This window comes from Anopheles aquasalis, chromosome 2 (genome assembly GCF_943734665.1).
Source record: "Anopheles aquasalis chromosome 2, idAnoAquaMG_Q_19, whole genome shotgun sequence".
In the NCBI taxonomy this organism is placed as follows: Eukaryota; Metazoa; Arthropoda; class Insecta; order Diptera; family Culicidae; genus Anopheles; species Anopheles aquasalis.
Window position 1 is genome coordinate 50,745,001 of NC_064877.1, and position 11,557 is coordinate 50,756,557.

Below are 11,557 nucleotides of genomic sequence, written 5' to 3' on the forward strand. Positions count from 1 at the left end.
GGAAAATCTAGGGTCTATCAATTCATGGAAGCATTTTTGCGACACGACCAAGACAACGTCATCGAGTGTGTGGTGTACGACAAAATTATGTTTGTACCCTTTACACGGTAGGCAGGTTGGTTGGATGTTTGATGTGCCGTCATTTTACGAGCACGAACGAGACGAGAGGCAATAACAACTCTGGCCAGAGAGAGGTGAACATTTGAGAATCCAGGACTCACACTGAACACAAATAATGAAAAAAGTAAGAAACAAGACATGGTTTCTATCAAACCGCTTATAGAATAATAATAATTTCTCGCTTCTCGGTAGTTCTGATTGACATTCACTGCACATGCACGCTGCTGCTACATGAAAGTGCTACTTGTTAAAACACTTTTTTCTACACGATGTTGTAGTTTTTGCCATTTGCGACGGAATAATGCCTTGTCTACATAAGAAAATGCATGCTCTTGCTAAGCAATCGAGTTGATCAACAAAAAATCGATTGCCTTTGTTTGGATTGAATGGTTTTGAAACATGAGTCAATCCCATTTTACCCTCCGTGACGACGGAGATCGTCTCATTTCATCCTACTTTCAATGATAAATCACCATCACAACTGGCGCACGATAAAGGCAAACATAATTCAGTTCCCTTGAAGCATCCCTCTCTCCGTTCACCCCAAAAACCTCTGTCTGTGCAAAATGGCGTCCAAACCTGGACACCTCGTCCAGGACTCCTCGGAAAGGACTAGGGGTGAGCCGATAATCTCATTCCTTCTCTCTGCCAGCGCTGCATCCAGAGCTGCGACACACGCCACGGTTCCTTCTAATGCCCTGCCGGGCGGATGCGGGATGCGCTTTGGGTGTTTCTATTCCGAAGAGATTTACTCACCGCCCTGTGTTGCCGTTTGCGTTTGTTAGTAAAAATCTTTCCTAACCATCCGTTGCCGTGGCTCTGTTTCCACAGGGGCGCTAGTTTCTTATTGTAATAGGGCATCCTACAACGTCTATCACATCCTCCATTGCGTATGAACGGTCGTTGCCATTTGAGTATGTCTGCCCATGGTTTCTATTCTGGCGTACATGTGATCCCTAGCTTTTCTAAGAGGGTCGTAAAAAGAACGAAAAATTATTGTTGGCCTTTGGGTTTGTCTTCGTCTTTATCATCGATCCGACTCAACTTTCCGTGTCTCACACATCACACGATTCTACGCGGTTTCTTTTCTCGTGTTTTCTGATGGTGTGTGCTTCGTTTTCCTTTAAATTGAATGTAGAATTCCCGTCCTATCATCATGCTAAGCTTGTGCTTGTATCGAGAGAAATGTAACTAACAAAATTCTCATTCGAGGAGGAAAAAACGAAACGATGGTGGTGAATGGTGGAAAAAAAACTCATTGTAATAGCTCTTTTGCTTAATTTTGTCATACATTGATGAAATAGATATGAAATAGGCAAATTCGAAAGTCGAATTACACTTTTATAAAACGCCTTTGACTTGGGCAACCTTGTGGTTAACTTGTGGATCTCTTGGATGCTGTTCAACTTATCGGCAATAGTCTTCTTTGGATTGTTCACAGCTAAGCTACAATCGCTGCTCATAAAACAAAACTACGGAAAATAAATACCTTCCTTGTTAATACGCTAGGGCAATTATTGCCAGTTACTTGCACTTTTGTGCTAATGAGTTTGAGCAAAAAGTACTTTGTATCACACGTAGCAAATCACTGAGCCTTATGTTTCTACTTTTTTTTGTCTGTAAGTTATAACACGTTGTAGAATATTGTTTAATTGTTTACATGCACATACAATTGTTTTATTTTGCTTGACGGTGCACTGTTGAGTATTTCATCATCAGTATTGATTCGCATTTTAGAAGGATTTTCTTTTTTTTTTGCATTATTGCTCGTCTTACAGTAGATATAATTACTAATAAGCTGGCTTGTGTGTCTTCTTGTAATGTGTAATGCTAGCTAAAGAACTTTTGCGACATGTTTTTAGCATTCGAAATGCTAGAGAGAATTCTTAACCAGTAAAAATGTACCGAGAAATAATGTTGAACCGAACCCTTGTAATAATCTACCTGAAAATTTTTGAAATCTTGTAAGGGATTAGAGTGCATAAACTCTAATCAATTGTTTCTGCCGGGTAAGAAAGTCCGATTCGGTTTATTGATTCACGAATTGTATGGTTTGGTTGAACCAGCATAAAGTTTTATTACAGCTATGCAAAATAGCAGAAATCTCTGGCATCGCAGAATGCATTGATTGTTTATGCAACAATTAGTATGTTTCATTCGCGGGATGTACTATTTGGCTTTCTGTAAACAATTTGATAAGCTAATCGTCAGAAATATGTTCCTTAATTACCTTCAATGGTAGTCCTTCGTATGGTCGCAGTGAAGGAACAAAAATATTTCGCCAAAATCGTTTAAACGTATTTAATGATAGTATTTTTTGTTCAATAGTACAACTATTCTAGATTATTTTAAGCTTTAGTATTGCTCTTTTTGATAACACCCGGGCTTTTCAAATCAAGAACGACAAAAAATCAAGCTATTTTTGATAAACGGCAATTCTAATCGCTCGCTCTGGATGGTTAAGCCTTTATCGAAAACGATGAAAATAGTTTCCTAAGGGACAAATAGTCAGTTTTAGCATCAATCAGCCAGAAATTGACAATCTTTTGGCCAAATTAAAGGAAATATGGATGGACCAGCAATAACCAGACGCATTTTATACATAACGGAGAATAAACAAATCATAAAATAGGAAAAAACTCAAAGCAAAGGTAAAGATAATAAATACCCATAACGACCACCGGTTCATTTACCATAAATTTGGTAAAATAGGAAAGGTAGGTAAAATAAATGCAAAAAGTAGTACTTTTCAAAGCAAATATGTAGTTTCTTGTTAATTTGGATGGATGGAGCCGTTATTGGTATGATTTGAACTATCAGGGATGTAAAAAGAGACTTTGGAAGACATTTTTAGTCATCTTTCGGGGATTAAAGCCTTTTACTATAGGACAATAACACACTAATTAATTTTTCAATACAATCAAATGCACGGTTTGGAGACAAGAACATCCCTTTAACCAAATGTTCAGCATGCATTTCTTATTGCAATTACACAAAAAACTTTTTGGGGTTGTTATTTGAATTGGTTTCTTATGAAAACCGGTAAATTAAAAATATTTCGAGTTTACTAGGTGTATGCATATGAAACCGTCGCTTTCATTCTAAAGCTATATCTACGCTAAATAGAGCTGTAAAGCCAGTCTATGTGTTTTATTTTCTTCAGTAGGCATCCGTTAAACATAATCGGTATACATTTTTCTATAATTTGGCACTATAACAATTATTTTCATTACGATTAAAATGGCAAGTTCCGTTCCCATAAACTGCGATGTGCGGACATCGTTCGTTTTTAGCTTCCATCTCAAAAAATCGGCGGCCGAATCGCATCAAATTTTTATTCAAGATTACGGTGGGCATGTTCTCACTAAAACACAGTGCAAAATCGGTTTAAAAATTTTAAAAGTAGTGATATTGATGTGAGAACGAAAAACCAGCGATATTGTTAGAAGTCATCAAATTGCAGGCCTTATTGGCCAAATCGGTTATTAATGATCATCAAAAACAACAATTTTCAAAGTTTTCTACGATGGCTGGTTGGAGTATTTGTATCAAATGTGCAAACTTACGCTCTGGATTGGATAGGCTGAGCAATCCAGGAGCAATTTCGACCGGGACTTGTGAAAAAACTCAACCAAAATATCAAAAACGACAAAATTGACCTATTTTTCTCGATGAAAATGCACCGCCACCGCTCGGAATATCAGCCAAGGACACGGTAAAAGCCACAATTGGTAACAATTACCACTTGCGGCTAACTCACCAGACTTGACTCTATCAAATAAACATTCATTTGCATCGCTGAGACAGGTAATGGCCGAGCTGCGCTTCCTTTTGTATGAAAATTTGAGAAAATGGATGGGTTTAAAAAAAAATGGTACTGATTGGCGGTTTTTTAGGTTAAGCATCCAAAAATTGCCTAAGATATAGTTGAAATCTGTAGCTAACGATTGCCATTACTTTGGAGAAAAGCGTTCCAAGAAAAACCGTTTTTACGCAAATCAAAAAGTTCGGTTTCATATGCATACACCTGGTAGGTATAGACGCGGAAAGTTTTTGTTGATATTCCAATTCGATTTTTGGCAGATTTTTGAAGTTGAAAAGTTTTACGGTCGGGTTCGCTGCTTCCACCCTTGTGACCGCTCCTCCACACGACAGCGCAAGTCGCGAGAGACCTGCGTTTTGATAGATTGAGAGATCTGCGCTCCATACAAATCAACGCGAGAGACTCTCTAACAGCGCCTCTAGACGAAGAAACGATTCTCAGGTTCAAGAATTTGCTCAATTTTGCTGAGTCTGGCCCGAGCCTGGCCCGAGAATCGGTTGCTCAGTTTCTACACGGGCGAAAGCATTCTCGGTTCGCATTTGTATGGATTTGACAGTCTCAATTCTCAGTCTTTTCTCATTCTCGGGAAATTCTCGCACCGTCTAGAGGCGCTGTTAATTGACACATCTTGCTCTACACTCCGTCGACACACAAAAGATTTCAAAAAATATTTTAGAAAACGTTTGCATCGAATCTCTTGTTACCAAATCGATCTCTTTGTTAATGCAATGAGTTGTATATATGATCAATGATAATCAATTTATTTAAAATAAATCTGCGTCTACAAAACAGCAAATCCAACAATCGCAGTCATCAATTTGGCCGTAGAGCTCGCTGTGATGAAAAATGGGTTCATGTTTTCGTTGAAAACAAAGCCAAATTTTATCAAAATGCATTGATGTTTCTAGTATATTCCTGTATTGTTTGATCCAGCAACTATAAAATCATCCTTTCAACACTAAACTCACCCTTCGGACCATTGTATTTCCGTAAATGCGTTGTGAAAGGCGTTAAAATAAAGGCAAAAGGATTTGAATAAAACGCCATAGGGACACAGTTTTAAAAAACCCAAAGACACGAAGAGAGACGACAGACAAGAGACAGGTGAAGTCACCAAAACGAATACCTGCATGTAGAGAACGCAATTTCTATCCAAAATCATGGGAAAACTTTGGAAAAACAGCGAAAAATCATCGTTTAAAGGCTGCTGGGAGCTGAATCGAACCAGTATAAACCAACGGAGTAAAATTTTTCAAAAATCGGTTTTTGAAAAATTGGACTCTTGAAGCTCGCGGAGGTGTAAACGCGGCACTGCTCGAAAACGACTTATTTCGAGCAGTTTTTGGTCCCGCCCACGCGAAAATTCGGCCAATCACAGCGCAGCAGCGGCCATTTTGCAGCAGCGGCCATTTTGTGTTGGCGATGGGCGGAGACAATTCCGAGTTTCCGCGATTCCGCGGCTGCTTTTTCACTTAAAGAATTTTCCAAAGAAAACTATCTCATCTATCAAGCTCAAAGCAAGTGATTTTGAAAGAGGAAAGATAGAGCTACTAGCGAAAAAAATAGACGCCCTTTGTGACCGCAATTTTCGAATTTACAGACGAAAATGTGGTGGACCTTAGAGGTGGGCTTTTATTTAAAGATTTGTTTAAGAAAAAGTATCAACAATTTTAATGAAATCTCGACGGAGCTACCTGGCAAAGAGTGTATAAATTATGCGTAAAAAATGTCAAACCGATCGATAGGCGTATTCGTTATTCGTTTGATGGAAACTTGCTTTGGGGCGATAAACCCTTCCTCGAGCTCATCGGTTCACAACCTCAATATATAATCACAACACGGCCAGGAACAACCGAAGCCGAAGCAAATCGTTCAGATGTTGCAATTGAAGAGAGTGTGATCGCAAACACCAACAAAAATGTCCTAAATAATGCGACAAGTAGCAGAATATTGATTCGGCAACCTTACGAACACACAATGGAATACTCATTCTTGCTAGTGTTCGGTATGCTTCATTCTTTTGGACTTTTAAAGATTATTTCTTTATATTATTTTTCACAAAGTAAAGAATGAAGATGAGCATGGTTCGTTTGATGCTTTTTTGGTGGCTTGTTGTTTCGTACTATTATGTCGCAAGTGAGATTTCAAAAGATTGGAAGTGCATTGCATTTTCAAGTTGTCGATAGACGAAGACAAAACCGTAACACCGATAAAATTACTCCAATTAGAGATTGTTCGATCGAGAGGTACAAGTTCTTCTACAAATGCCATGAAAATGTGTTCTACAAATTCTAAAATTGCCATGAAAATTACGAGAGCCCTCATCGATTAGCAACAGCTCAACGAGATGGAACAGAAGTGAGATAAAAATAAATTATCTGTGCCTTGCCTGAACTGAGCATAAAGAATGCTTAAATATCGTATGAACTCGCTGGACCAGACTCGCTGGACCAGACTCGCTCGTCCAGACTCGCTGGACTCGATGGAGATGTAGATAAAAGTGGTAATCTCTTGGAATTTTGGATTCCTATCTTGGTTCCGGGAGAAAAAAAATCAGCATCAGCTCCATGTACTCCTTATTCCATATCCGAAAAGAACACCGTCCTCTGAATGCCGCTAGTTGCCTCTCAATTGTTACATTTTCATGGCAATTTTAGAATTTGGAGAATATTCGCCCTCCCGCACTCGCCCCAGTAGGGGCCAAACCTCCACTAACGGGTGGTAATTTAGTGGAACACCATCGAAACATAGCGTCAAGTTAACTGTCCCCAAGTGAGCTCCCTCTTCTAAGGTGTTGGCTGAAAATTTGATTCAACAACATTAACAAGTTGATCAAGTTTTACCAACCAAATTTGCTGCTATTACACTTACCAACTCCCCTATTCCAAAAATGGTAAAACGAAGGGTAATTCGGAGCGAACCCAGGATATCTTTCCGGTCGCGGGTCCGACGCAAAAAAAATTGGGCTAGATTTGGGAGGAAGATCATGATCATGAAGAATGATCGGAAGATACTACAATGATCATCGATACTTACACAGTTTCTGTCGGCCTCGGAGTATACTTGTAATTGGCTAAAATCGGTTCCATTTCGACACTTTTTGTTGTTCTTTTGTGATTCTGATAACACTTCGATTGTTTCGTGTGTTTTGATTTTGATCGATTATCGAAGCGTTCGTGTATTTGCGAAGCGTTCGGAAGGGCAGGGCTGTGTTTAGATAGCCACAGTCGAAACCTTAGCTACTTTGTGTAATTAAAAATTGTCCGGTTGAAATTCTATTTCGTTTGCATGATAAAATGATATTTAAAGTAAATTATCATGCATATTTCAAACCATTTATCGCCAAGATTTTGCTTCAAATTTTCTCTGTTCCACTCGTTTTGATTACAACAAACTGTTAATTCAAATCCAACCGCCCTCAAGTACCCGCGGGCGATCCCGAGGGCGATCGCTAATTAGTTTTTGAAGGCTGCTATCAAACGCAACTGTTTGTTGTTCTTTTGTGATTCCTGTGTTTCGTCCTGTGTTTCGTCCTGCGTTTCGTCCTGTGTTTCGTTTAAAAAATGGACAGAAACAGCGAACAACGATACATAGAAAAAAATCTCGAGCCGGAGCATCGCCTTGACCATGCGCACGATAACTGCGTCTTTGGCGCGAATTGCGCCCACTTCCACAACATCCTGGAGCAGGACAATCAGGATATCAGTGCCTTGGCGCAGTGCTTGGAGTTACTGGTGCAGAATATCTGTGTAGCCTCGGGTTCATCAGTGCGGCCACCAGCAGAGAGGAAGGATATGGTACCGTTAGCAAGGAAGCTAATCGAAGCGACATCCCCTTCCTTCCTCTCCATTTCAAACATGCTGGTGACTGCGATGCAAAACCCGGAAGATGTGGAGCTACCATCCTTTGATTTGAATGCGAGCTACGATTTTCACGACGATCAACCTCCAGTGGAGGACACGTTACAAGACACGGAACCCTTTGATTCGAATCCAACCTGCGATTATCAGGACGATCAACCATGGGCTCCAGAGGAGGAGGTAATATTGCCGACAAAATCCGAATATCGAAGTTAGTATTAATTCTACTTACTTTTCTATTTCAACAGAGCGAACCTATAGAAGTTAATGAAGCGCCACCTGTTTCGTCGATACAATTTCCGCTCACGACAGCGGAGGAATTAAACAAGTTTATTGATGTGCTGAATGCGAATGAAGCAGAAGTAACTCCAAAAATGGTTCATCAAATACGGACAACCGTAATTCAGCACTACCGCGAAACAAAGCAAATGAAAGAGATTTTTTTCACTATAAACCATCCGTCGTTAGCCTGCACGTGCAGTTTCGCCAAAATTAGTATCAGAATACCTGTTTTACTACCGGCAATTATGAAACGGTTCTTACGAGAGTGCCTTTGTGCAATTATCGATAGGGATGTGTCCGAGGAAGAAATTGTTTCATTGATACGAACAATATTGCACTCTCAATATTGCTCTCCAAAGATGGGTGGAACATTTGTGATAGATTTCTAAAGAGGCTATCGGCGACTACAGTAATACCCGGGTCCTAGGCCGTGACAATTACTTCATCTTCGTTGCTCAGGGACCGATTCCGGCGGCTGTTCGTGATACTCGCTGAGGTGATCAAGGGCAAGCTGATCGACAAGAGTGGCAATTCCGGACTGATCGGTTTGGTTATTGATAGTTTTTTCTTAATAACTATGTAAAACTCGTATAATTGCATGGAAATACGCGGACCTCTTGTTTGCCACAAAGTTTATACTTGTAATCGATCCTAATTAATCATGCATGCATTTGAAGTTGATCCTCATGAACATATTGCTTCATTTAACACAAATTAAAGCAAATAAATATTTGTAGCAAGTAAACACGCTTTATATTGCTCGCCGCACGTCATTTGAACGGCAATATCGGATCGAACAACGTTGGAGTTTGAGTAAACAACCCCTTCGAAGAAGGCTAAGCGGTGCAAACTGAAGTGTGAATGGTGGATAAATATTTACTGTACCAATCAACCGTCGGCTGGTTTTTGTTGTTGTGATTTCCTAACAAGCTTGACTCACTGATTCTCACATTAGGCTAGAAACCAAAAACCTTTTCCCATCCACCTTGCTGCAATGCATGAATGAAACGATACGTAGAACACAAATCGGTCGCACAAATAGTACACGGGTACAACCTGTAGGTACACTTGTCACATACACTTCATAGAATTAACAAATGCTGATATTCTTTCAAACTTGTGCTTGATGGAAAACTAAAGTATACATAACACTATCATCTCGTTCAGTGTGCAAACTGTCCCACCGACGGACTCGGCTTAGGGAATGATCTGCAATCGGTACTCGTGCGTCCAAGGTACGGTGCATATGATTTCGCAGGGCGGCATTTTTCCACTGTATATTAGCCCGGTCATTCTATTATTGCCATACAACATATGCAACTGGCCGCAGTACCATAAAAAGCCTGCAACTTCAAACAAATCTCACTTGGCCTTTAAAAAAACCAATCTGCTCAAAGGACTACAGCGGAATCCAGCGCAAAGCAGCACACTCAACAGAAATACAAAGGAATGGTGCAATATTTATTTAGCCTGTGCTCTCTGTTTTCCTCGTTTCCGTTACTCTTCAAAGCCATTAAGGAAGGATGCGAGTTGATTGATTATAGTCCAAGGTCAAACGTAGGTTGGCATCCGAGGTATCCTTTACATAGCCTTTTATTGCTCTCAAGGTCTCCGAATGCCCACAATGTACGAACATATTTTTTGCTCCAATTTGGCCCAGTTGCGTGAAATCATCGAGCAAGGACGGTCCGCCATGGTCCTACTGAACCCTTTTAGTTTTCAAAAGTTCAAGGTAAATTCTTCGAACGAGATGTTCGAGGATCGAGTGAAAAAAAAAACCAACCATGCTCAAGGCTAATTGGTTCCAACCAGATTTTTTAACGCTAAACAATCTGGGGTTCGAGGTTTTCCTCAAAACATTTCACCAACCACGCTCATTATTTGCATTGGCAAAACATTGTAATAGTCACATGTCAGCACACAATCACTTACCTTTTTTTATGATCATCCTCCACACTTTATATGCTCAGTCAAACAGACTGGCTCCACAGTTTGCAAAACTTTGGGTAGTTGTACTGTTGAAAATCACAATGCAGCTACTACTATCAAGCCGAGCACGCACATTCTTCAAATAATCACTAAACTGTCAACTCACAATCTGTGAACGATTAAGAGTTGTAAATTAATTTGTTTGCAGGCACAGTTCAGCATGCACTTTACGACTGAAAGTGACAAAATTTAATACATGGCCCATGAGCTTTTATGATTTTACAACGATGATATATAAGTTTACGATGAGATGCTTGCTACTATTTGCCTAGATCATTTGTTGCAGCAATATTGATGAATTGTACCGTAGTTGCACCTGGTTATAAGCGGAACTGATGCGTTATCTTCCGCAAACCATCGTCCACACTATTTTTTTAATTTCTACAGCAAACCACGATACACAAAGTATATTAGTCGCTGCATTTACTCCTTTTCAGTTTTATGCTTAAGCACTTTTACTTATGGAAAACGAATCACACATCACGGCCATTGGGTTCATCCAATTCGCGTCGATTTCCTCCCGTTATTAAACGATGATGAGATTGGTGGTGTGTATAAAAATTTTATGGAACATCACCATCTCCGTTCAGAGAAAACCGTAAAACTCTACCGTACCACTACGCCCAGTACCCAGTACCCAGACTGAATGACTTCACTCGTTGAACTGAGGCTCAAACCGTGCTTACAGTGCGACCACGCTGTAACACCAAGCCGCGGCGCGCATTTGCTAGCCGAACCATAAGGACAACGAACATCGGAACACCCGAGCTCAAGTCGCCACAGCAGTCACACATCACTTCGTCCCAGGGTACCCTTGGCGACGAAGAACGACATCCATCCTCGCTCCCCCCGGTAATCATGAGCGCACCATCATCACTCCTTCCCGCCTGCTATATCTTTCCATCTTCTCCGCGGCTCATCTGATCCCCAACCGTTTCCATGTATAGAGTTCTCTTTCTAGTACTCTTACCATTAAGTTTGATCGTTGTTCCCACAAACCCCCATTTATCCGTATCCGATCGCATCGAATCGGAGAGCTGAATTCGTGGTCCCTACTCGTGGTGGTAATTCGCTGGCTCACTCAAACATTAGCGTTCAATCCAAGAGGCCTCGCAGCAGCATTCAGAACGGCAAAGTCCACCCTCGAGATGAGGCCGCCGATCGTGGAAGATCATTATGTACCAAAAGGCGTGTGTTTGAGCAACTCATTCACTTCACTGCTGTATTTGCTTAAAAAACCGTTGAAAAACATAATTTTGTTCATTGCTCAGACAGCAAAGAAGATTACATGGATACTATCTACTGTCGCTACGCGCATTAGCGACACACAGAGCCGAGAATCAATGATCCCGTATCATGGGCAAAGCTGCTAAACTTGGAGTTTGGACATTTCGCGACACCTTCTAGCATTGCTCAAGAGCAAACCTGATTGTTCAAACTCTAAACTATCTACTCAAGATGCTCCCAATGCTCGCCCTAGACG

General features: G+C 40.6%; 1 protein-coding gene across 2 annotated transcripts in view; it reads right to left on the reverse strand.

The window, feature by feature from the left end:
* The window catches only part of LOC126570134 (homeobox protein abdominal-B-like), a 25,160-nt gene extending 14,438 nt beyond the window's left edge, over positions 1-10,722 (reverse strand). For both annotated transcript variants that reach the window (XM_050227671.1, XM_050227670.1), the window contains exons 1-2: positions 10,690-10,722; positions 10,018-10,183 (exon numbers count right to left, since the gene is read on the reverse strand). In XM_050227671.1, the coding sequence (XP_050083628.1) occupies positions 10,018-10,033 (16 nt within the window). In that variant the 5' untranslated portion in view covers positions 10,034-10,183; positions 10,690-10,722. The remainder of the gene's footprint in view (positions 1-10,017; positions 10,184-10,689) is intronic.
* Between the last annotated feature and the right edge of the window lie 835 nt (positions 10,723-11,557).